Raw genomic sequence first — 27,151 nt, forward strand, 5'->3', positions numbered from 1 at the left:
TGCGTGGAAGTGAATCGATAAGCGAGTGGATGAGGATGGTTCAATTCTTGATCAGCGCAAAAACGTGAATCAGGCCCGTAAGGAGGGCGCTCATGTGCACAGGACACTTTAAAGCAGCTACAGCTCACAGCGAACCACGTCAGCTTATTCCATTGGCGACCAGTCACCAAATACAGCATGTACAAATGGGACACACATTACCGGATCGGCTCGTACATGTGAAAATTGTGCGTTCTAGATGTTTCATTCACCAGGAACCGGTAGAGCTGAAAAACCTTGTCCCGGTGACATTACGGTGCTATTTATTTTTAATCCAAGGCACGCGGTATCGGAACGCCCTGTGGTCCTGTGGTGAGGTGGCATTGCTAACCTCGCTCGCTGCCCTCCGGCGTCGCCTGCGACGCATCAGCATGTCCATGGAATGGTACCTAAAAAATGATCTGGCCGGCTGACCGTAGACAGAACACAGGGTGATAATAAACCTATTGTATATGGGAGAGAAGGGGGTGGGCAAAATTGGTGTCTAGGCAGGCAGAAGTTTCCACACGAGTTGGTGGAATGTATCAACTAAATGACTTCACCCAATTACCAATTAGGGCGACCTGCAGCCAGATGAACTTAGCAGAAAACTTAGCCGCATAAGCAAGCCAGACAAACCAGACATGCGTATTGCCAGAAACTTTTCGAGGGGATCTGCCGTCAAAAGAAACGTCAGCAGCTATGGATGGGTAGGTGATCTTTATGTTATCACTTCCAAGACCAGGAGAGCATCCTTAGTAACAGGCCCAGGTGAAATGGAGAACACCGCGGTGTTTAGTGGCCAAACACCGCCTGTGCATTGCTACCCGCGGACCCGTATTGTCGCGGGCTGCTTGTAAAGTGTGGGAAACACCATTCGGCCGGCATGTCTTCCGGCCGGCCGATGGTCTTCATATTCCCGCCGAGAAACCGGCCGCCAGTTGACCCGTCGGCCACATCACCGAGCCCGCCACTGTCGGTCACGCCGCTCTCTCAACATGTCCGGCCGCCCCACCAGTCACCCGACCTCTCCACGGGCGGCCGGCGAAGAAAGTCGGTGGGACACCGGCTCGCGACACTAACGGCCCGGCCGATGGCCGTGCAGCCCGTGCTGACGGGCCTCGCCCCAATTACCGCAGCCGCGCCGGTTAGCTGCGGGTGTGGCGCCGCTGCCGGGAAAGCCAGCAAACGGGCGCAGGCCACTTCTTGGGCGGCCGATGACAGGCTCCCCGCGTCGCGCCGGGTCACCGAGGCAAACTCCCTGCGGCAAAGGTCACTCGACCCGCCGTCACGGCCGGGGCAACGCCTCGGGCGGGGTCAGCTGTTCCCCCATATTGACTGAGAAAACGTTGTGGACAAGGTTTACTAAGGCCCTGTTCTCTGGACTGCCCAAGCTGATGAGGACTGAGTCCCGCTGCCGGTCACCACTGAGGACCTGAGTCACGCGGCAGGCCACCCCGGAGCACCAGGTCCCACGGCCGGCCCACCCTGAGCACCAGGTCCCGCGGCCGGCCACCCCTGAGCACCAGGTCCCGCGGCCGGCCACCCCTGAGCACCAGGTCCCGCGGCCGGCCACCCCTGAGCACCAGGTCCCGCGGCCGGCCCACCCCTGAGCACCAGTTCCCGCGGCCGGCCACCCCTGAGCACCAGGTTCCCGCGGCCGGCCACCCCTGAGCACCAGGTCCCGCGGCCAGCACCCGAGGACCTTGGCCACGCGGCAAGCCATCGCCGAGGGACGAGGACCTGGCCATCGCCGAGGACCTGGCCACGCGGCAGGCCACCCCAGGTGCAGCTCTGCTGGGAGCTTCGAGCAAGTGGAACACCACGCTGTCAGCGCCAAAGAAGGGAATTCAAATCGTTAAAAGCAAATTGACGTCACTGACGCAGAATTCCACTCTTGCAGAATGGACTCTGGCTCTTTTTAATAGCGCGAACGCGACACACCGTCACATCCCTTTTTATGGAGCACCAGCGACCGCATTTCCCTTATCAACCGCTCGGAGACCATGGTGCAGCCGGAATTTGAGCCCGAGCCCCCTCACGGGAGTCCAGTGCGTTAACAACTCGTCCACTGCGCGCCTCTAGACTCTGACCGGCAGCGCATTATATCGATCCAGGCTCTGACTTCGAGAATCACAATCCAATTTCAGTCGACTCCATTGTAGACCCAAGGAGGCAGGGCTCAACACCAAGCTGATTCCGATGGATCGACCACGGTTGCGATAGCTGGCTAGATAGCCTGTTGTAGGACCCTGCGCACGGCACACATTCGATTAAGACAAAAACAGCATATCTGGAGGTCCGTCTGCTCCGCTTGAAAGACTTGTCGGAATAAGCACATCGGTTGCTGCTTTCAGTTCGGTTTGAGTCGATTCAGCGCTGATTTCGGCCGGTAGAGACGACACGACTCCCATCTCACATCAGTTTGTGAAATGAATCGATTCCACTGTAGCGAAACAAAAACTTGGCCTATGGGTATTCCGGGTGGGCTGCACCCGCAGGCCCGCTAAGCTTGCGCTGATGGACCTTCTAACGTAGCTGACGATTGCTCGCTGTCATTATCAGTTATTGTCATTATCATTGCTCGCTGTCATTATCAGTTATTGTCATTTTCATTGCTCGCTGTCATTATCAGTCATTATCATTATTATTTTCAACAATATTGGAAACAACATGACACTAAAGGCCAATTTCAGCTGAATGTTTTTTTCTTCTCAGCTGTTGTCAGGGAATGCGGTAAATCGTATAAAGACAGCATTCTAACAGACAGCATTTTCTTTTGTAACAATCGCTAGTGTCCTTGGATTCGTGTCTCGTCCCAACAGCTCTCAGCAGAGCATGGGGGCCCGTATCGTGCCACGTGCCTCTCGATGACCGCAGGTGTGTGCAGACCGCGTTCTCTGCTGAGAACGGTCCGCGGGAGACGGACCCCGATGGCGGTGAGCGGCGGGAGAGCTCCCGCGGTAGCCCCGGCATTCACTGCAGAAGACCTTCTCATGGCGATTCTGTGGGCTGGTGCCACTGCAGGCCGCCTTTCCGTGCGCCCGCCGTACAAAATATCTGAGCTATGTGTCACGCTTTACACTGCACATTCGTGATGATTCTGCAAGTTTGCCAGCAATCGCCTAAAAAAATCAGAAATAATGTTTATATCGAACTAGCACAACACGACTCCCTGCAGCGCATGGCTTTAATCGTGTCAATCTTTTCATGACCCCTCTTGATATTTTGCCTCGGTTACATCACAATTCAGAGCGGCGTGCATTGACTCTGACCAGTACCGTTACCCTCACCAACAATTTTACCTACTGGCTGCTGGCATACAATCGGCTGTCTTCATCTTGAGTTAAAGGAAAAGCTTTGCGCTGTCGACCACCCAGGGATTTTCTTTGTAAATGCGTTGCTATTTTTAACTACAGCGCAGAAACGTGTTCAAATGCCTTTCTTTTCGATGGCGAGCATGAGCGAGTTCCCAGAATGTCCCTAACATCTACTGCAGGAGAGCGTATCAGGACGATAAGAGCATCTGCCCGTAGACACTGATGGCAGACCATATCTAGTCATATCGTGAGATGCCTTCCGTGAGCTGACGACACAGCGATTGGCTCGAGTGGAACAATCGCTCCCTCTGTACGCGCAGGTCTTGACCTTTCGACACTGGGAGCGGGCTATCTGGACAGGCAGTCAGCTCAGCTCAGCGAAAAGTTACGTCAGCAGCAGTCATGACAATGTATGGCAGGTGGATTCCAGCAGTGTCGCCGCTACACTGGACCGCCAAATACGAGCGATGGGCGGGGTCCTGAATGAATAATAGCCAACGGGGTCGCGGCATCTCCGCACCCGGTTCGGTCTGAGCAGAATGGCCACACCATCCCCCAGTGATGGTGTGACATATGGCAGCTGCGCGGCGCGACCTATGACAGCACAATGCTCGGTAACACTGAACCCGAGAGGAAACGAAAGACAAAACGACCGCGATGGTCCTCGATATATAAGTAGTGCAACACTACGGCGAGCGCCCCAAATGACACCCTTTTCGGTCAGCGGCACGACTCGCGCTTCAGGTCAGGTGGCCGGTGCCCTCAATGTCACGCCACGAGAATGTGAAGGCTTCGCGGTCTAAAGCGCCCCATTCGGAAGTGCGACACGCGTAGCGGCATCGCGCGCGGCCCATTCAGCTGACGGGCGTCCGTGACCAGGGCGGCCGCGTTCAGCCCGGTACCATGACGGGGGCTTATCCTGCCGGCGGATCGTCCGGAGCCCGCTATCGCCAGCGGCGCCGGCTAACATTCGTGGCGCATTAGCGATGGTCAGATGCCAGCTCGGATTAACTTGCACGACGGCGCTCCCCTCTGCAGAAGCGTCCAAACGACGTGCCAGATGGGCCCTCGAACCGAATCCTGACCGGAGAAAGCGAGACTGCCAGGCTGCGCCCGCTGGCGCTCAGGCCTGGCGGCGCACGCGTCGAAGCGTGGCGAGCCGACGCGCAGTTACATCCACCCGCCTTCGACGCTCCGACTCCACCGACGGGAGTTATGATGGCTAGTCCTAGTGTTCCAGTGGCTGGTGGTGTGCCACAAGACACGCTTGGTGCGGTAACAGTCTCGGCTTTCATGCATCATGCGGCGGAGCGTAACCTCCGGTTAAAAACCAAGGCCAGACCGTTTCAGGCTGCGCGCTGTGTGTTTATAGGGTACGTGATGCTCACCAGCTACGTATTTGACGCAACAAAGACCAAACGTGTCGTGCAAGTCGATCATTGCACGATATTTATGTCCTTGCGTCCAAAACGTCCCTGCGCTAAGGAACGAGTAAGCACTTGAGCCCGATATCCCTGCCCGGTCTCTCCAAGCATGCTCCTTTCATCCCACCCAACGTCTTCCCACAGTTCCTCACCTTGGCGGCGGCGCCATCCGACAGGAAGGTGGCGATGCCGGCGCGCACGCGGTTTCGCACGCCCCTGACCGTGCCCTTGGCGCTGCGGATCCTGTCGGCCGGCGTCAGCAGGTCCCTGACGCCGGCGAAGCCGTCCTCCGTCGGCGGCGGTGGCGGCGGCGCCCCCTGGCCGGCCGTGCCCTCGCGCAGGTGGAACTCGTAGCCGGACTCGGGCAGCGTCGGCAGCGCCGGCGCCGGCCGCGGCCGCTGGCGCTCGCCGTAAGTGCGCTGGACGACGGCCGGTGGCGGGCGCGGCTGCGGCGGCGGTGGAGGCGCCGCCGGGGCCTGCCCGGGACAGAGGTACACCGACGACGTGCCCGACGATGCAGGGCTGGCTGAAGCTGGAGCTGGGCTCGGGGAGGAGGCTGGGGAGGGAGAAGGGCGGGAAGCGAGTGCCAGCGACGATGGCGGAGTCGTTTGGTCGGGAGACAGGAATACGGACGAGGTGGTATGAGGTGGCTGTGGTGACGCTGCGTTGGATAGAGGCGCAGCGGAACCAGAGGATCGGACAGGTCGAAGGACGGGGCACGGCGAAGAGGAAGGAGTCGTTTGCTCAGGGGACAGGAACACCGAAGACGTGCGCTGTGATGTGGGAGGCACTGGGGTCGTGTTTGTATCTGTTGCCGGGACCGCCGCCGGGAAGTCGGCTGCAGGTAACGTCTGAATCGGCGCTGGGGACGTGGCTGGAGGTAACGTCTGAGTCGGCGCTGGGGAAGTGGCTGGAGCACTGGACGAAACCGTCACTGGAGACGTAGGTGGAGCCGACGACGGTGCTGCAGTAGTGGCTGCGGAGAAAGATTGATTCTGCCCTAGCGATTTGGAAACATCAGGGGACGCAACTGGCACGGCGGAAATCTCCGGGGATGAAGATGGAGCCGGCGCGGGGGACGCACCAGGCGTAGGGGATGCAGCAGAGGCCGAGACCGCAGCTATAGCCAGTGCCGAGGCTTGAGCTGGGATCGGAGCTGAAGTAGAGTCTGGCGATGGAGCTACAGGCGCAGCTGGGGTCGGAGACTCAACCGATGCAGGAGCAGGTGCCGAGGCTGGAGTTGACGTAGGTACTACGGAGACACCGGGGGCTTCGGACACGGCCGGACCTGAGGCCAGAGCTGGGGCCGGTGCTGAAGCCAAGGCTTGGATCAGGACGGGTGCTGGGGCTGGTGGTGGACATGTCGCTGGGGCTGGGGCTGAAGCCGGCGCTGGGGCCCGAGTGGGCACCAACCCAGCGGGCGTCACCTGCCGCGGCGAGGGAGACCGCCCGGGGGCCGGCCGACACCGAGTCACATGTCGGGCCGCCGGCGAGCTGACGGCCGAGTCGGACGTCACCAGTGAGTCCTGACTCGCGTCACTCGCCGAGTCGTCGAGGCACACGCCTACATCCGTCGAGCTGCCCTCGCTGTCGACGCCGAGCGAGTCGCCGTCGGCGGCGTCCGCCAGCACGGTGGCGGCGCCGCGGCGCTCGTACGGCCCCAGGCAGAAGTTGCCGGCGGCGGCGGCCACCCCGCGCGGCTGCGGCGCGATGCCCGCCGCCTTCCGGCTCCCCAAGGCCGGCATGCGGTCCGTGGGCGGCGTCGTCGTCGACGGCGGCATCGGAGCCGGGCCCTTGAGCGGGTTGTGGGCTCTCCGCGGCGGCGTCTGGCACACTGGGTCGGCCGGGCGCGGGCCGCCGTCGCTGTCGGGCACGCCGGGCGCCGCTCTCTTGTTCCGCACCATGACGCCTCAGGTCGCGCGGCCGCCGTTGGCAGCCGGCATGCGAGTGGCGCGGCGCGGGAGCGTGCTGTCGGACCACGGCGGGTCAGGCGGGCGCCGACCCCGCGGCAGGAGAGGCTTCGGCGGGCGCACCTCACCCGCAGACGTCTCAAGCAGAATAGCCGGTCGCGCTGGGCCGCTCTGCCGCCAGGTATGCGGAGCAGGCGCCGGCGTTGTGCACCGCGCCGCGCCGCCGCACCTGGACGGGCGTTGCGGCCGCGGTCGCGGTGCACCCTGCCGCCGCATCGATGTGCTGGGGGCGTTTTTGGGCAGCGTGACCTTCCGTGTCGGTCATGGCGGTTGACTCTGAGTGTTTTACGACTCGCGGTTGGTGGGCATCGGATGACGGATGGGTGGATGTGATCAGGATCTTTGATTTGTGTAAGCGATTAGAGAGGGGAGGGGCAGCGTGCGGAGGGCACCAGAACCTTCAGAGGGAGGCGGATTATAGACTATCCTTTCCACACGGATTTCGTATAGATATGGTGATATGATGATTATGTGCATTGGGTTTCTTAACATTGCTTTCCTAGAAGTGCTTCATGCAATAAATATTCCCATACATTAAGGTAAATGCAGTGATGCGCAGTCATTTCACCGCTCCAGAAAAAAGTGTTAAACATAAATTCACGTTTCGAAATTGTGCGGGTTGATGTCTGTAGGGCAACTGAGCTGCCCGCTTACAGATACGTGATTGCGAATTACGGCACTTGCGACATGATCCAGGCGTGACGAAATGCCCCGGGGCGATTGAGGTGAACGCCTGCGGCCCATTCCTTTAATGATGGAATCTCGGTTCGAGATTCCGACAACACAAGAGCCCTGCTGCCTCTGTAATTAGCGCGCGGGAAAGAACCATGAAGGTCAGAAACCCTCCCCAGCTCTCAAAAGCCAGGCCACATTGAGTTATGGGGTTGTCATTGCATGGACGAGGCAACATGGACCCGCTTGGACCTGAAGCAGCTAAGCAGTGACACAACAGGCCCCGCTTTTTTGCCGACCATATTTCTCCAGCAACCTCGACGACATGGTGTCTGCATTCCACATACAAACTCAAACCATTAAGTACCAACCATGGACGTCCTGTTGCTGGTCCATTGCTGCTTTGACTCAGTCAACTGTGCTGACAGCTGTCACCCGGCGACCGTGACCTGGCGTGACCGGCGACCGCGACCGTGACCGCGCGCCCCGGTCTGTCAGACCTGGCATGGCTGCTCGCGCTCGGGTCTCCCCGGCTCCGCCCGGTGCCGCAGTACCTCAGTTCTGCGACACGCAGTCAGCTATCTTCTCAATCGAAGCTTCCATCAACGGTGCATCTGCGTCTTCCTGACACCTTGTAGTCGGAGCTATCGCGAAACCATAAAAAGATGGTTGTAAAACAAGCAAAAAAAGCAACGAACGCGGGTGCCAATAGCTACTGACAAAACACTGCTGGAGCGCCTGGGTCATCACCGAAGGTCAATCCCCGGGAGCGGCGCGTCATTACAGGCAGGGGAGAGAGAGGGGAGGGAAGTAGAGGGTGAGCGGGAGAGAGGGAAAGAGACAAGGAAAAAAGAGGGGAAAGAAACAGAAGGAGAGAAAGTTAATGGCATGCGCAGAGCAAAAGGGACTTTCTTTTTCACGTCCTCCAGGTACATCATGGCTCAGCAGTTCCAGTTGAATGCAAAGGAGTATGGATGAATGCTTCCTAATAAGCTTGAGGCATGTTTAAGGCCAATCCACAAAGTAGTGGAAGTTATCGGTCGTACTCCAGCTTGAGTCCACGCCCGTGATATGGAGACTTCTATGCTGCAGTGACTCATAACACCAACTTACACCACTGAGTGGATTTGCGCCGATTGACTTAACGATTTTGCCCATAAAAGAAATAGATATCCTTATTCAAATTGTAGGTTGAGTAAATCCTGAAGTTGAGAGTTGAAGTTGAAAGCTGAAAGTTTGGAAAGTTGGAACATTTCTAGAAGAATGAAATAAACGGCCTTAGATTTACACCAGGCTGTCCATACCGGATTGTAGGGTGTGCCTTACCGCACCGGTGCATAGTTCTGCGTTGATAGTTGGCTGTGAGCGTACCCAACCTAACATTACCTAAACCTAAAACATTCTAGCCTAAAACTTCACCTGACATCTTGTTTTGTCACCAGTTCAACAACTGTGACCGCATAGGCTGATATCCTTCACAAAGTCCAAATGACCGATGCTGAACTAACGCAGCCTGGTAGATGAATGGCACGCTGTGAATGGTCTATAAGCCACGTCGCGAGCAGTTTGAGAGCTTCATCAGACGTGACCCTGGCTTTGAATTGTCCATCCCGCACGCCACCATGTACGCTTAACACGCACCCGGGTGGCCGGCTGGATAACCTTCGCTCGGGTGGGGGTCGATTTGAGCCCCTGAGATCTCGGGAACTAAAAAAGCTTGAGACACCAAATTAAGGGAGTGTCTTGGCCTGTGCATGAACTTACTTAAGTCAAATTTTGAGGTTCCTAGGTCATGATCTTCGGTCAAATAAGATCAAACAAGGTGAAATTCTAGGTTGGTATCCAAAGGGCTCCTAGACCCTAAATACCTTGCTCTAAGTAAAAAGCGACATGCCCATTTAAAGTTAGTGACCTTGGGCGACCTTTTGAAGGTCATGGCGACCAAAATAATACAAGGCTGCTTTAAGTTTTGTATTTGAACAAACAACAAGGATTACGCCAGGCATTACAATCATTAAAAAATGGCTCATGTCATTTTAGGTCAGTGACCTATTCTGACCATTAAAAAGTTCATCAAAGGTGTATAATGCAGTTCCTGTTATCAATAAATTCGAAATGAGCACCAAAAACTACTCCATACAGCAAGCCCTAGAGTAATAAAACAGGCTACTTTTGACCTTGGTCTGACCTTCATAATTGACCTAGATTAATGTAATATGTTAATTCAATTGTTGTGATACCTAAAAAAGTATCTCAGAGATGCATGGCTTCGTCTAACACTTCGTTGTTGGATCAAATTGAACGATTCCCTAGAAATCGCCTTTGCTGAAACCATAGCCGAACTTTGACCTGCCATGGGTCAGCAATCTTACCAGGTACATCGAAAGTTTTATGTCAGACAACCCGCCATTCATTATCTAGAGCTATGCAAAATTTGGCACGGCTACGCCGCACCGTTCGGAAATCATTTTGGAAAAGCCTTTGGAGGGTCAATTTAACCCCTTTCCGAGCGCGTGTTAATGGTTATTCAGGCTCATCAGTACGAACGGGCTCGTAAGCCGCGCGAGTCTCAGCCAACCAACCGGAAATGGCGCCACTGCAGCGGTCAGCCACGGCCAGATTCACCCAACCATGTCTCTGACGGACATGTACGTTTACAACCGCTGGTTGTGTCGCCATGAACTTCTCGTTAACACGTGGCACATTTGTTTAGAATGTGTCCTGTAAGTTCGATTGGATGCTTGTATGCGGACTTTTGATCAGGCGATGTTGTCTTGAAACATTACGGTGTTTCCATCACTTTTGCCCCCGGTTTGATTCATGTGGAGAATGTAACTTCCTCGATCTGAGTAAGCAGGAAATTCCGACGTGATCTTAGCGTTGGCCGTACCGGACATGTGCCAGGAATATACCTAAATAGGAGTAGACCGGAAAGGAGTCTGTGCCTTCTTTTTAGAAGGCGATCTACGGTACAGAATACTGCGGCTTAAAACAGAACAGACTGGTTCCGGTAAGCTCCGTTATTGTATAGGTTGGCTCGTTGTGACCATTAGCCACTAAAAACTCTCTCTCACTCTTTTCCTGAACTTTAAATAGAGTAACCTAAGGATTAGGGACGCTTAGGTCACCGAGATCTATCCAGTCTTTCGTTTAAAACTGTCGGAACTAAACCCAGTATATCCAGCGCCCGTAGACCTAACCAGTGTTAACGTAATGCGATTTATAGATTTGCCTGCGAACTTCGATCATCATGGCACCATCATTTACCAGGCTTATGAAGGAGGATGCAATAAGTCTCGATGCATTGATAGGTCATATTCGTAAGGGTTTCCCAATGGCAGCAACATTGCTTCGTTTGCGCTTCGGTGCGAGAGCGCCGCCTTACCAATCTCACTGGTGTGAAAGTTCCCGAGTTTTCAGAGCTTTTTGAATTCGGTCTGATGACCTTGGCCTTGAATGACCTTGACATACTTCACAAGCATTAATGACGCGCATCCTATAACCAGTCCATACTTTAAGAACTACCGCGCCAACTGTTCGGTCGAACAAAGCTCAGCATACATAAGGGAGATACGATTTTCTACATTTGTAACGCGCCACGCTTTCACAGCGAGGTCACGGGTGACTGACCTAACATGGAAAAAATCAGAACCCACGGTTAATATGGAAATGAGCATAAGACTAAACTGGCGATCATCGCGTATTCATTGTGTGCATATGCATAACATGACAATGTGATGATAGTCATTCATGGACATCATTATATAATGATGTCAACGCACGCATAAGATTCACAAAATATATTTTCATCATAAATGCATTATGATCCGTGAAACTATTAGTGATGTCAACGGCATCATTCAGAAGGTGCTTCCGAAAGATTGGAGCTGATTGGACGGGGAGCTCCAGTGCTTGTAAAAACCGATTTGGGTGTTAACCGTTCCTGATGCCGGTAATTCATGCTTACGTTTTAAAAGGCCCATTCTACAGCGCAGGGAAGTAGGCTACCTGCATGATGGAACCTCAGCATTAATTAGAGCCTCTTCATAACATTTGCACTACAAAATTAAAACAGAAATCAAATGCAAAGTGTTATTGCTCCACTCGGTTTCTTGAAATATTTTTGTTTTTTTGTTTTATCATTGTCATCTATATTTTCCGTTGACTCATCTACAACGTTGAGTCACATAATCGGACGTTAAGAATTGTGCGTTTAAGGCAGTATGACATATACATTTCTAAATTCTACTGGGCCACGACTGCCTGTTTCTGGGTGAAAAAAACTATTTCGCACTCTACACTCGGTCCGGTGCAATATAAATATTTTAGCACATCAGCTGACAGTTATTTCTCAGCGTTCTAAGAAATATATCACTCTATTGATATTATCGTTGCATGCTAGAGCTCGTTCGGTAAAACGTCCCCAAAAACGTGCGAGACATTGATTGAGATTTTAGAAAACATGCAAGACTTCTTGTCTCTTTCACCATCAAATCATGGCAAATTATTTCTACATCCCCATAGCCAAAACATGTCTACCTCCCCGGGTGTTATAGATTATTTCAGCCAATTTCTTTCGCTGGTACCACATGCAATGCTTATGTCAATGCGGCTATACGTATGCTGCACTTTGACGCTTTACCATTGTAGCTCCCAGGACTCTGGTTGGGCGACGATAACCCAGAACATTTTGTGATAAAGCTTTCTTTTTTCGGAGTGATTAGTATCCCACAGACATAAAATGGTGCGACCAAAATCCTAGGAGGAATTACGTTCTGAAGGGGGTAATATGAATCACCAATTCAGTGGATCATAGAAAGAGGAACGTCCCAGAATGTGGGAGTGCCAAAGTCAGGAGTGCAACCAATTATGTGCTCGGGGGCCCGCCCCCTACTCCCTAAGGCCCATATATATTTTTTTACTATAGAGGGCTCACAATTTAAGTTAAAAATCGGCATGATGCGCACTCACTGAGTTCCAGAGCCCTCCATTAAGAAAATCATGGCTGCCGTCGTGGCCAAAGTCAGCGTGAAGTCGATTCTCTTGATGCTACGTCGTTGAGTTGGTACTCAAAATTTTTGGAATACAGAGGTATTATGATGATGTCCTGATAAAAAAGACAACTGTAAAACATATTATCGAAAAGGTTAAACAAAAAAGGCGAATGACGTTAAGTTGAAGGTCATGGACTTCAAAACGATGGGGATCCAAGTCAACAGAGATTAAAGCCGACAGTAATGGTGAAAGTGAGACAGTCAAAAGACAGCAATCTCAAAGGAAGAAAAGCCACCAGGAAGTCCGCCAGGTAATGTTGATGATAACACACTCATTATCATAAGCACAACTTGAAACGCTAGTACTAACAGCATAACCAATGTCTACCCCATACCGTCTTTTAACCGCAGGATGGAGGTGGAGAATGATGGATGCGTGACGAAGGTCATGACTCAGCATGGAAAATCCGGACTCACAATGCCGAGCACAGAAGTGTAGTTTTGTTTTCATTTGGGGGGGGGGGCGACACCTCCAACTCTTTAAAAAGTGGGTCACATCTGGGCATAAACCAGTTTTTTGTGTTTTGAAGGTATGTTGCGGCCAGAGGGGGGAGGGGCGCGATTGCGAAGAGGCTCCGAAGGGGATCAAAGCTGGCCGAACAGATGTATTTATTGAGCACAAAACGCAACAAAATTGGACATCTTTGGGCTTCCAGGCGTCCAAAAACAGTTGCAAGCGCAAGTGAAGGGCCCACGAGCAGACAGCAATTATTCTTCACTCATTGAGAGGGTCACGATTGCGATATGATGAGGCTTATTACACTATCCAGAGACTCTATGCTCTTTCCGGGGAAACCAATGTGCCCACTTGCAGGATCCATCCGATCGTCAACGAGCCTTTCACGCTGCACTCAGCTCCTTTGCATTTCCCCGGGGTGTCCTAGGCTGTTGCTGGGACCTTTCCTGCTACCATACCGTGGCGCTCTTGTCAACCAGGGGTCTTCCACGGATTCTTCTCTTTCGCCCTAAAGGCTCCGTTCGCTACAGCCGGGGGCCCCCATATGCTAACCTGCCGGAATATTCTAGTTTGCTCAGGGGCCCTTCACGTCGGTCTCGGTAAACCTGCCGACACGCTCGTGATATGTCCATGGGCTCTCCACATTGGTCTTGGCTGTTTTCTATTTCAATGGAGGGCCCTACGCACACTTGTCGGGGTCACATATGTCAGCCTGCTCGGGCACACTGGGTTGCTTGAGGGCCCTGCGTATTGGGTATTCGAATGTGGGACCCTTCGCTCCTATCGGAGGCTATCTGATAACCTGCTCGGGTACACTCAATATTTCGAGGGCCCCCCACACTGGGTACTACTTCCTCTTTAAATGGAGGGCCCTATACTCATGTCGGGGGCGGCTATCTGATAACCTGTTCGAGCATGTTCGATCGCTTGGGAGGGGGACGGGGGCTCTACATTGAGTCTTGGGTACTTCCTATTTAAATGGATTGCCCTACGCAGTTGTCGTGGCCGCTCTGTTTGACTCCTCGGCCACACTGGATTGTTTGGGGGCCCTGCACATTGGGTATTTGAATGTAGGACCCTACGTTCTTGTCGAGGGCCTTCCTGATAACCTGCTCGGGCACATTCAATTGTCCGCGGGGCCCTCTACATCGGGTCTTAGGCACTTCCTATTTGAATGGAGGGCCCTATATCCTCGTGAGGAGCCCATCTGTTAACCTGCTCGGACCCGCTCGATCGTTCGGGGCCCTACACACATTGCGTCTTGGGTACTTCTTATTTGAATGGATAATCCTATGTTCTTGGCAGGCATGGGCATAGGAACAGGGGGGGGGGGGGGGGCAGGGGGGCCATGGCCCCCTTTTATCAAGGTGGGGGGGGGCAGCAGTGTTAACTGCCCCCCTTTTCAGATGAAGGTTGTGTTGAGCTTACTTTTGCACCACATTTCAATGTACATGCCAATTTACCTAGTTCACCAGCCATCTTCCTCAATATGCGTTATATTTTTCGTTTGCTTCTTGGCCATCGCTTAGTGCCACAGCCGCAGGCCTATTCCACGCGGCCCATGGAGACTGCAACGCCGGGCGTCCAGGCTGTTGTTGCTATGACTTGCGAGCGTGATGTTTAAAACCATATTACATGATTTTTATCGGCAACGAATTCTGACTAAATCCTGAACATCTTAAGACGAACATGGATCAGCCATGTTAAGACTATTTTAAGATCCATTTCATCTACAATGTACGTTCAGGATTGCTCAATATCTCCGAAGAACACATAAAAACACGGAACTGGAGCCCATGTGACAATTTGTAGACCACCCTTGGCGAACAGGGACACTTTAAGGATGATGTGATGATCATGGGATGTTGTTGCGTCAATGATGGTTCCTGCGCTGATTCGGGGCCAACTGCGCGGATCAGACGTCCTCCCGTGTCAGGGAGGGGGACAATGTGATATGATATATCCTTCCAATGACCCCAGGATCGACCAGGAGACCCCCCCCCGTGTCGCCAAAATGATAGCCAGAAGACACTTTGCGATTGGACGAAGCGGCCCATCAACCCTTGACCGGAACCGGTGATGTACTCCTGGTACTCTACTCAAAGGACCCATTGCCCGGAAATAAGGGGTCTCATTATTGTTGATGACAGTGGGGTTTCATTATTGTTGAACAGAGTGGGTCGACATGAATTAAAAAAAAAAAAACGAAAAAGGCCATCCCATGTTCGCCTAGGAAAGTTTATTTTTTCCCGATGGATTAGTAAAAAAAATACTTCAAAATGTTTGAAAATGCCCGCCCGCAACCTCCAGAGCAGGGACAGCCATGGCCCGGGCTGTAGCTTCCGTAAAACCAAACGGCGTCGGCCACTGCAAATGCCACCAGACGGCGAGCGCTGTGTTAATCTGTCTTCTGGACAGACTTATAGTTACAGAAACACGAAAAATAGAGAATCTGCATTTACTCTTTCAGTTCTACCACCAGTTTCCAGCACCACTTCGCGGTGCTTTAAGGACCAATCCGCCCTTATCATCAGTGTAAAAATCACACACGTGAAATATGCACCCAGACTGCCTTGCAGATGTAAGATTTGGTGTCCTGAAGCGTTCAAAGATACTTCTTTCATAAGCGTTATCATTTTCGTCCACCCGTTGGCCACGGCTCACTATTAGCTGCTGGGCCGACGCTGCGCGGCCTGCGGAGACTGCAATACCTGGGGCCGAGGTATTTTATGAAGTTTTGCGAGTACGCATGCTCAAAATTACTACTAGATTTAAGCGTTCATGGGGAGTGATTTCAGAACCGTTATCATTTTAGTCCACCGGTGGGCCACGGCGAAAAATTAACCACTGGGCCAGCGCTTCGCGGACAATGGAGACTGCAACGCCCGGAATCGAGGTTTTTGTAGCTAAGATTTGCGAGCGCGCATGTTAAAAGCCACGTTATAAAAATTGTATCACTAACCGATTCTGAATGGGTGTTGAACATTTACAGACAAACATGGACTGGCGATGTTAATATACATGGTTGACCACTCGACCTACAATCAAAATTTTCACCCTCAAATTTCGATCAAACATATCGATCTACAATCCACCTTTGCGGTGTCTTCAATGTCTGTAGAACGCAGATAGAAGATTATGAAAACTTTCCGAATTCTATGGGTTTAGAAAGAGTCCACTAAACCATTGTAAGTAAAAGACGCCTGTGATTTATTCCATGCGGTCGTTAAACGCCTGATTTCTACAATTTATTTACCTTAAAACGTGAACAGAATTGATCTCACGGTACCCTCTGGTTTCTGTTCTGATTACAACATAAAAATCGTAATGAAACGAGGAAAACTGTATCTCTCGTAAACAAGTAAACTACATCCGGGCATTTTGGGAGACCACCATAAGAGGGGCTTTTGTCAACCCTGAATTCCTCTTAGCAAGACTCTGGCTACCCCCTGCCTACACACAAAAGCAGATCAAGTCATTTACATTTAATGGCGGGCAATTAAATGTCCGTTGGGCCAATTCACACCTACGGTAGGCATCTTTCCGGGGTCATTTTTCTCGGGTGGTGTGGTGTAAGGGAAGGTAATTCGGAAAAGGTACTGTTGCAGATGTCCAACACATGTTTTACACCCAATTGGTAGCAATGTTGATCTACAAATGTGCAACAAAGCAGCCATACCATCAGTTCGCGGTCAGCCATTCGGAGACAGCCGGGCAAGGACAGTGGCCACCGACGGCGGACGGGAGCAGGGCTCAAACAAGGAATATATGACAGAAGGGCCTTCATTCTGTGGATTGGTTTTCAAAGGAGAATCTCCAGTTTTCTGGCTTTTATCACGTGGTTTTTGGCCGTTTCAAGCTTCCGAATTTGTTTCCGCCTAAAATGCCTCGACAAGTCTTATCTCTTGAAAAGCAGCCAGCGAAATGCAGGCACATGCAAAATCTTTTGTTCTGTGAGCCATCGATTCACTTTCAAAATTCCCACCAGCCTTTGCGTAGGCCATATTTGGGCATCTACCCTGTGGAGACAGATGTCTCCTCAATGACCCAAAATGCCTCCCGCTCGTGGGACTTCACCTCCCTAGAAAAGGCAACGTTGAAATGGACGAATAATCTTGGGGAGCTAGATAGCCTTGTTTGTCGAATGGCATAGATGATTCGGATAGGCAAGGGTGTGCACCAGTGAGAAACAGCTCTAGATACATATCTAGAATATCGGCTATTACATTTGAATAAAAGCAATGACCTCCATCTCTAACCCCCCCCCCCCCCCGGTCATCGGGATTGTTTTCCAGAAAAAGTTCCTGAAGTAAGCCCTGAGCTTGGCCACCCCCCCCCTTTTTGAAACTTTCCTATGCCTATGTTGGCAGGGCCCATCTATTAAGCTACTCAGACCGGCGGCGGATACAGTGTGGGGGGGGGGAGGGGGGGGAAGGGTACGGGACCATGTCTCCGCGTGTCCTGAGGAGATCCATAGGGTTCAAAAGAGCACATAAGCGGCCGATCGCACGCAGTTTTTCAACACCAGATCAGAACAAAATTGGACGTACCTGGGCCGCAGACGAACAAGCACAGTTGTAAGCGAAAGTGAAGAGCCCATAAGCAGGCAAAGTTAATTCTTCGCTGGTAAAGGTGTTGATTGGGGGAAATTTGGGGCTCATTGCGTTGTCCAGAGGCCTAACGCTGTTGCCTGGGTCCTTTATGTCTACTTCCACGCTGTTCTTGATATCTTTGCACTTTCTCGTAGGGGCCTACGCTACTGTTGGGACACTATCTGCTTACATGCCTACGCACTACTGATCGGTCAGGTTTTCCGCCACGGATTCTTCCCACTCGGAAGGCTTTATACGTTTTTCCCGGGGCCCCATATGCCAGGATACACATAGTTGCTCAGGGGCCCTTCACATTGCTGTCGGGTTCTCTCCACTTGCTCGGATTGAGTCGTGCAATTCCTAGGGCTCATGCAAGGTAAGGTACTGAGCCACGCGATACTCAGGGGCCCTCTTGACTTTGAGCTTGGGCTCTTTCCCTTTAATCTCATTTGCTGAGAACCCTTCTCTTCTACAGGGACTCTTTCTTTTATCTTCCCCGGGCATTGGTGATTGCTCAAGAATATTGATTCATTACATTGGTCTTCGAAAAATTTCCTTTGCTCAGAGGGCCCTGCGCTCTGGCCGGGATCCTAGGTGTTGGCCTGCCCGGGCACAACCGATCGTTCAGGGGCCAACCACGTTAGTCTTGGTTTCTTCTCGCTTGCTCGCGGACCCTATACTAGTTAACGGCAGCCTCTTTGATGACCCCCGCGGTACGCATGATCGCTCGAGTTCCGTCCCAATTGGCTTTGGTGTCTTAGCCTAAGGCAGCAGCGGGATATGCGCCGATGAATTTTTACGCGCAAATGTCGAAGACAATTTTACGTGCCACCGACGTTTTATGTGTCATTTCCTTTGGGCATTAAACACGCGACACTTATCATGCATGTGTGTTATATACTTAGTACACCTGAATGCTGGGGATATCTTGCATTCCTTTATAACGAAGGAAAAACTCTGCATTAACCATGAACCATCAGCTGATGACATCCACCAGCCGGCTAGCCGAAAATAAGCTGATAACTATGCTCCTGTTTATTTTGATGATATTCAGCATCTAACCTTAGTTTATTTAGCCTGCTTTTCCGACATACTTAACCTAAAATGACAGGACTCACCATCATCTGGAGCAAATGAATGAGCTTCAAGTATGTACATGCGTAGCGTGCCCAGCTTTCTTGGGCTGCGCACAGTAAGGTGGGTGTCCGGCATTTACTTTTTACTATCTATCAACACCCGCACATCCACATCCCCCCATATACATATATATATATATATATATATATATATATATATATATATATATATATATATATATTGTCTATCTTAAAATTCAATGGCATGAATGCGAGTGCTTTTTTTGGGGGGGGGGCATCAAACAACTAGGGCCTTACAATGTTGCGTGATCCCCTTAACGAAATCTTGGATCCGCCCCTGTATCAAGTACCATAGTTTTGTCTCTGGAGTGGGTTCAGGTAATGTGGGAGCTTCCAGGACTTCGTAATGCACACTCAGGCTCACTGCCAGCGCATTTGCACGACAGACGCCATCCTTCATTCTGCGGCCGCTCTCGTACCCCACTGCCCTCCCACTCTCCAACGTAAAACACCGGAGATACCAGAGCTGCGTGCCGCCGCGCAGCCGATGAGAGCTAGGTGATGTTGCAAAACAGTTGAAGACTTTATTTCAGCGTCGTTCTTTGGACGTTTGGTAGCAGCGTTCTTAAAAGTCACCTCAAAATTTGTCTGGTTTCATCCTGCTCGGTCTGATAGCGCCATGCTTAATCCAGCCCCGCCTGATCTCGTGCTGTACCACCCGATTTCGACTAGTCCCGGCAGATGGTGTTTGTCCCGTCCGATTCCTTTCGACCACAGCCGGTGACGTCCGATTCTGTCTGATCGCGCCCTGTCACGTGTGCTTCCGACATATAACGATTGGTCATGACAGGATCATGATGGGCCCATCCATTTGTGTTTCAGCGAGAAAAGTTTTTCTACAGTAGTGTTCTCTATAGAGGTCGCTGCTGCTATAGAGGGCACTTCATGATCATCATACCGCAACTCGCTGACGCAGATATACACATGCCCGAGATAAGCACGTTTCACACATAGCGCTAAAATTAGTGTTTTGACTATTTCAAATGGTTGGAACGTATCGTGCCTTGATTCAGACTCATATCGGTAGCCATCACCATATTTTTGTATGGAAAAGCCGCATTTCCAGCCAGCATGGATTTCTCCCTAAGCGGTCTCTTATCATCCAGCTGTTACGGGTCATGGAGGAATGGAGCGCCGCGGCAGAGGATGGAGAGCCGGCGGACGTGGCGTACCTGGACTTCAGCAAAGCCTTTGATTCCGTGCCTCACAACCGTCTGCTTCCAAGCTTCATGCTTACGGTGTGAGAGATAATTTGCTACGCTGGATCAGGGCTTTTCTTACCCACCGGAGGCAGAGAGTGCGGGCCCAGGACTCGAAGTCGGACTGGACCGATGTCGTCAGCGGCATCCCGCAAGGATCAGGACTTGAACCAACGTTGTTCATAATTCTCGTGAACGACCTGCCAGAACAAGTGCGAAACGTGGTCGAGATGTTTGCGGATGACACCAAGGTCATCTGTCGTGTCCCGAGGCCCCTGACTAACTCACCTCTGCAGGCTGACTTCGACGCCCTGGCCAAGTGGTCAAAGGAGTGGCTGCTCCCCTTTAGTGCAGCGAAGTGCAAAATAATGCACATCGGGAACTGCAACCCGAGGCTGACGTACTTCTTGGACGGCGCCGAAATCGCGGTCGAGTTCACCAAGAAGGACCTCGCGATCTTCGTGGATTACCGGCTCCAGTTCCATGTGTAGACGGTGGAAGCGATCTCCAAGGCCAACCCAATGCCGGCGGTCGTGAGGCGGTCTTTTGCCAACATCGACGCTCGCACGTTGCCATTGCTCTTTAAGACCTTAGTACGTCCGTACTTAGAGTATGGCAGCGTCATCTGGGGCCCATTCGACAAACTTGGCCAGAAGCGGCTGGAACGGGTTCAGCGACGGGCTACCCGGCTTGTATAAGAAGTGAGGCGCCAGCCATACCCCGAGAGGCTCAGACTCCTTCAGCTGCCCTCGCTGTACTATCGTCGTTGTGAGACATGGTAACGGTGTACCAGCTGTTTCACGGGGGTATGTCGCTGCCGGAAGAGGAGTTCCTGACAAGGCACAACTCGGAGGTGACGAGAGGACATCAATGGATGCTCAGAAAACCTCGAGCTAGGACTCTCGTCCGTCATAACTCATTCAGCACGCGGGTTGTCAACGATTGGAACGCTCTTCCACACCCGGTCATGTCGTCGACCTCAGTTGGACAGTTCAAGTCTAGGCTTGATATGTAATGGTCGACATCATGTATGACGTCCCACACTGAACCTTCCCATAATTTGAGACTGTTTGGTTACCGGACCAGGAGCCTGACGAGATCAGGACCTACAGGCCTAGTGTCTTTTATATTTCCCGATCACCATAAGGTATTTCGGAATCAACTGGTGATCAGGGATCAAAACACGAGTATTTTCTGGCAAACTGACCGTGACTGTCGTTTGAAACTAGTTTTAGCGCTTTACTTGTGGCTTAATCCTCGCAATTTCCAATAATGTTTGATATTTATATTGCATCGAAAGATACCGATGTCAACATTGGCTCCAACAGCATTAGCTGGAATGGCGTCAGAGAAAACAAACAGCTGGTGTCGGCATTGCAAGTTCTATATCATGGCGCATTTCTGCGCCAGTTTGCCGAAGGTTTCCGAGTGGGATGCTGTCAGATACGTGGTCCCGGGATAAGGTACTCCAGTGGTGTCGGTACATTATATTAGGGTAATATCAAGCCCGTATCAAGTAGGATAGCGTACAAAAGGTTGACATTAGGTGGCTGTTGTTTTGCACTTGGTGTTTTGCGCTGTCGGTAATTTAAGGGCGTGCCTCGGCGTCTTGAATATAGATCCTGATGTTAAGCGGGGAGGAGATTAAGTGGAGCTGTGAGGGTTAGATGGTTAATTCTGTGTGGATATGCTTTAGATCATATGTTGGAATGTCAAGAAGATGATGTAAATAGTCAGTGTGCCACAGCCCCTCCAGCCATTGCATTTTTAGGTGAAACTTAGGACACATTCAGTCTAGGGAAAAGTTCAACAAATAATTGTCTCCCTGATAATCATCCACAGAGGTTCTCCATTTATGCTTGGTTGGTCCAAAAATGATTCCCCAGGTTATTCCCTCATGCGCCATCCACGGTCACTTTTCAGGTATGCACAGGGAAGACATTCGCTGTCTTGACCATGCTTTGAAAATGATCTGAGGTGCTCCCTCATTGCAGAAAATTATCTGGAATAATTTTCTATAGAAATCAGTATAATTAGCAGGGATAATTATTCATGCCAGCAGAGCAAAGCACCATTCCAAATTGTTTTCAACATTCTAAATTTTTTAGATTATTTGCTGGCTGAACATGTCCTAAATGGTTTTGCCTGGTTTTAACCTTTTTTCCTGAATGTTCTTTCTTGGAGAAGAGATCACTTAGTGATAATTAACAGCAGCAGTTGAGGTGAATTACTTAAAGAAGGCTAGCCAATTTAACCGAGCCTTACCAGATAAAACCACCCTGATGAATGTCACCCTGCAATCCATCATTCGGTTGGTGTTAAAAATGTTATTACTGCACTTCACATTTCCCACCCAATTCCCTTACAACCTGCTGTTCCATTAGTGTTAAGTCATCATACCACTATCATAAAGCAACATCATAACTGGTGTCAAACAGTCTAGCTCAGTTTTTGAATCAACTGTGTACTGTTGTTATGGTAAGTGATATATTTTCAAGGTGAGATTATTCTGATGTTAACTTTGTGCCTACTGTAATTTAAGTAACTGCTGATGTTTGGGAGGCTACCTTATTAATAGGTTTATTTTATTTAAGGATATTATTCACATAGCATGAACCTGTGCCCACCTCAAGTTGTTATTGAATTATGTAATTCTTTTTGAAACAAGGTTGTTCCATGTCCCAATTATATGTGATTATATTTCTCATCTATGAGCACTTGTAATGTGTGTATGACATGTACTGTACAAAATTAACAGTGCATGCACAATACATTCTGCACTTTCAACATACTTTTTGTGCAAGGTTATTGAGATTTCTTGCCATTTTGCTCTTAGAAGGCAACTAAAATGTTTCATGTTGCATTCAGTTCTTGCAGCACAGGGACGATTTTGTGCTGTCTGTAGTAAATGTTTTTGTTTAGTTAGGTCTTGAAGGTCTTGAAGTGAGTGTTTTGTGGTGGGTACTATACTGCTGTGCATGACTCTTGAGTGGAAGTCATGCTATGTATAAGTTATCACAGTCGGATTAACAATGTGTGTAAGTGTTCAAAGCAAAAGCATTGCTGTGTAGTATTAATGGCACATAGAAGCCTTTGATCTCATAAGAATGTTATGTGCAATAAATGAACATGCCAGCATTTTCTTTGCAAATGATGATGCACACCAGTTCTTGAGGTAAAAGTCAGTTTCATGCAGAACTTTGAGTGGTGCTCTAGACACCAATGAGACCCTTTCAAAGCTTTAAGATGTCTTCAAGGAGAGTCCTATCTGCACACTGGTATGTGCAAAATCTTCAAACACTACAGCATCCATTACATTGCATCATCATGAATGAAACTGATGATTCACCCTCTCATTTTTCTGTCTTCATTAATAGTGTCACACGACTCCAACTTCAAGGAATTGGTGCAGCCTTTGTGTGTCATCATATACATATACCATGCATGCCTGTCCAACCCTTTGTCACCAAGTGATCTGCTCGGAACCAGGAGACAGAGTGAGAACTCGGTCAGGGATGAACCATAGATTACATGTTTTTGTCTGTGATTGTGTCATGTTACTGGAGGTATTTGATTTCAAACTTTTGAAATGTGATCAGAATTCCAGCTAATTGGATCCTATGTTCACAGATTTATTGCACCAGTCAACTAACTCAACCAACAAGTATGGCTAGCAACAAGATCCGAGCGAAGGTTGACAAGAGCTCTAATGGTGAGAGTACACAATTGTGTGTAGGATTACAAGGCTGGATAGCCAAAATGGGATATGATAGTTTCTTTATGTGTGCTTACATACAGCCCTTAGGATATGTGCATAAGGACAACAGTGAGGCAGCTATCCTGTTTTGGGATGGATAGTGTGGTATGGAATACTTGGTAGCAGTACACCAGCTTAAATTTTTGCATGACTGTTTTCCCTCGGCGAGATGCTTGCAACATTCATTTTGAGGGGGCGCCTGCACCTGGGCCACCCGCCGGCGTTTGGCGGCCAGCAACCCGTCGTTACATTGAGACGCTTGCGCCGACAGACGCGCTGATGTACAGCGACATGGCGGTGCGCAGCAACTCGGCCGTGATCGAGTACTGCCGTACGTCGATGGCGGCACTCGGCGGCTCGACGGCCGGCATCCTGGGCCTCACCGGGCTCTACGGCTTCTGCTTCTTCATCGCCTGCAATGTCACACTTTGGGTGAGTGAGAGAAGTGGAACATGCAGCGCCAGTGGTCCACCTCGCCCTGCCTTCCCCCTCCCCCCCCCCCCCCCCCCCCAGTTCCAAAACATTCATCAGCGTTTCCAATGGAAGTGGTGACTTATATCATCTCCTTCACGTCATCGTGAGATGCTTCCAAGAATAGATGCGCTGGCTGTCGTTTAACTGATTCGGTTTCGACACACGGTGGGATACCTCACGGTCGTGTCCACGTGCTGTGTATGTGCGTGAAATGGTGAGATTTGTTCAGTTGCTCAAATCTACCTTTTGATCTATCTTAAGTGGTAGAGCGTTTGCATTGCCGTGATATCTCGAGCATGTAAGCATGTGAGCATGCAAGCCCTCACATGATGTGCACACGATCGTGTTGTGTTAAAATCTCCCGAAGCCAGCCTTGTGTATGAGCTGAACAGCATACGGATATGCTTTGTAGAGTGCACTATCACGTTTCTAGTTTCCATGCACTCTGGTGCTATACCAAAACAGTGATATCACTTGGCCGTTGACTCGCGGCTGGAAAACTCTAGATATGACACTGCTAACACTTACCAGAAGGTCTTTGAACATTACCTGTCTTCGAAAGGAACGGCGAAATTTGTTGCCTGTAAGACCCTTGCAATTATATATTTGAGTAACAATATTTGGGACACATAAAACATGCCGTGTGGTCCAGTGTGGTTCATGAACAAATATTACATGCGGTGAGGAACTTTATTTTGTCAAATTCTGGTGACCGCTGGTCAAAGCTGTCTTAGTCGAATCACGTTACGAAGCATAGTTCGCTAGTCTGGCTGTCCATGTTCTGACCCCATCACCTCGTGTACCTAGAACTTTCCAGGACAATAGCTTAAATTGTGACCATTTTAGGTCTTCTTCGAAACGAAGCATTAGGTTTTTGTATGGAAATACACTGAAATCAGATATGCCAGTTTCTTGGTTATGAGTAACTTGAAGAACGATGACCCGAGGTCCGCTGCCCCACCCGCGTCGCGGGTGCATGTTAGGGAGTGGCAGCTGCAGATCGCGGCGCATGCAGTGCAGCAGTTCCTGGCATGGTCTCGATTGATCAAAAGTACGGGATTATACGCTGTCGTGTGGTCCAGATTTTTATTGACGTCTAAATTTTCCTGAATTTGCCCTAGTCCTGCATCATTTGCTGTGGTTATTAGTTCCCTAACTTTTAATTCATTTATCGACTACACGGATTTCCAGTCTGGGTGTATTTTGTGATGTTATCGTGCGTGAATGCCTCAGCAGCATTTTTCCATTGCCTTTTACGTTCGTTTAGCCTCCACGGTGCACGGTATAACTGTCGCTAGTGTGCTCAGAAATGGACGCCAAATGACCACTGCAGTCGGCGCCCGAGGACCCCAATACAGAAATGCATCCAGAATCACAACATATTGCTGGTAGATCCAAATGTGTGTGAAGTGTTGAAATCGGGCTAGAAGAGGGTGTCGGTAGTGTAGTGGTTAACGCGTCTGCGTTAGCCATTGCGCGTCTGGGAAACCAGAGGTACGGGGTTCGATTCTCCGCGGTGCCCACCCTTCCTGCCAGGGTGAGAGGCAGGCGACGCCATATAGCCTCAGCAGCTGAGTGCGTCGTAAAGCCCCAATAACACACGCACAATCGCGCTAGAAGCAGATGCGAGAAATGGGTCTTTGTGGGCTATATGTGAGTGTTCACTGCGGCAATCAAAATGTTTTTTTTGTGGACTTGTGTGTATCTGTATATGTATTGTGTGTTTGTGTGTGTGATCTGAATAAGATACATGTTTTTCCAGGTTCTTCTCTTGGTGAAAGCCGGCATGTCGTGGAACCGGTTTTTCGTCAGTCGGAGGTCATTGCTGACGGGCGGCCTCTTCTCCGGCATGTTCACCTACGTCCTCTTCTGGGTTTTCCTTTTCGGCATGGTGCACGTGTATTGAAGATCCCCTGTTGCTGGCGGTAGGGCGCGTCGGCGACTAGCAAACATTTTCCCATTTCGTCTGCGCTCGGACGTGTGCTGCGTTGCAACATAGTGGAAGAGACAGTATACATTAAACAACTTGGATGAGTTCTTATAAAAAGTAAAGCCCGCTGCGATCACTAAACATGTACCGGCGGTAGCAGACCACGCCGCCGGTGCGGGCGGCAGTGGAGATGCTGCCCTGGTTCCGGCAGTGGTGGGACGCTGCAGCGGGAAGTACCGGTGACCGCAGAACGTTACACTGGTGCTGGCAATGGCGGGCGCTCCACTTGTGCCGTGTTCAATGGAACATACCGGTAGCGGCGAGGATGGGGTGTGACAAGGTATGGATAATGGTGAAAGCTGCACCGGCAGTGGCGTTACACTACCATCGGCGATGGTGGTGCGTGTGGGAAGTTCGTCATTGTGTTGTATGAGGGGCAGAAACGGCGGACAGGGAACAGCGACCGGTCCAGTGGGCGTAAGACGTTGGGCCGCGCTCCCATGATTCGTGCGCGCGCCATACCCGATCGCGTCTGTTCCCCGCGCGACGGGCTGTTTGTGATTTCATTTGTATCTCGGTGATTTCAGTTGTGCTTTGTTTGTGTTCCCGACAATGAATGCCCTCCGTGTGCATTGTTTGTTATGTTCAATGGGTGAAACCACGGCGAGATTCAGGTTTTGTTCAGTCAGCGTGAAAGTTCAGTGCGTGGCTCTGCATCAAGTTGGGAGTTATTTGCCATCGTCTGACAATGACGCTGATCGGATCATTTGTGGGATACCTGCTGGCACGTCCCATCTGTTTGAGGAACCGAATATTGGCCCCCAGTAATGCTTTCTGCCATGTGATGTAAATGTATTCAGGTGTCATCTTAATTGTGCAAAAAAACTGTATATATTCATATTTATGGTTGAAACCACCGACGAGGTGCGCCTTTTTTGTATCGCGTTGACTGCCAATGCCGATGGGTGTGAATGCTGAGGACATTCGAAAACTCCTGCGAGAACATCTAGTGCACTTCATCTAGTGCCTAAAGCACTGAACAACCAACAGTTAAACTATATTCACGTTGAAAGCAGAATCATGCTAACACAATGTCATGCCCACAGAGTCCACACACAATGATGCGT

The 27,151-nt window shown here is 50.6% G+C and overlaps 1 protein-coding gene across 5 annotated transcripts; it reads left to right on the forward strand.

The window, feature by feature from the left end:
- Positions 1–21,286: 21,286 nt before the first annotated feature.
- LOC119108695 (ER membrane protein complex subunit 6) lies at positions 21,287–26,906 on the forward strand. Of its 5 annotated transcripts, none has more exons than XM_037232320.1 (4): positions 21,287–21,326; positions 23,494–23,575; positions 23,892–24,052; positions 25,857–26,906. In XM_037232320.1, the coding sequence occupies exons 1-4, from the start codon at positions 21,297–21,299 to the stop codon at positions 25,998–26,000; spliced, it is 417 nt and encodes a 138-aa protein (XP_037088215.1). In that variant the 5' UTR covers positions 21,287–21,296; the 3' UTR covers positions 26,001–26,906. The 5 variants fall into 5 exon arrangements, with proteins under 5 accessions (XP_037088215.1, XP_037088217.1, XP_037088218.1 ...); XM_037232322.1 differs by having other exon boundaries at positions 21,311–21,358; XM_037232323.1 differs by lacking the exon at positions 21,287–21,326 and adding an exon at positions 21,336–21,343.
- The last annotated feature ends 245 nt before the right edge of the window (positions 26,907–27,151 follow it).

The sequence above is a fragment of the Pollicipes pollicipes genome, unplaced genomic scaffold (genome assembly GCF_011947565.3).
Source record: "Pollicipes pollicipes isolate AB1234 unplaced genomic scaffold, Ppol_2.1 Scaffold_6686;HRSCAF=7923_pilon_pilon_pilon, whole genome shotgun sequence".
In the NCBI taxonomy this organism is placed as follows: domain Eukaryota; kingdom Metazoa; phylum Arthropoda; class Thecostraca; order Pollicipedomorpha; family Pollicipedidae; genus Pollicipes; species Pollicipes pollicipes.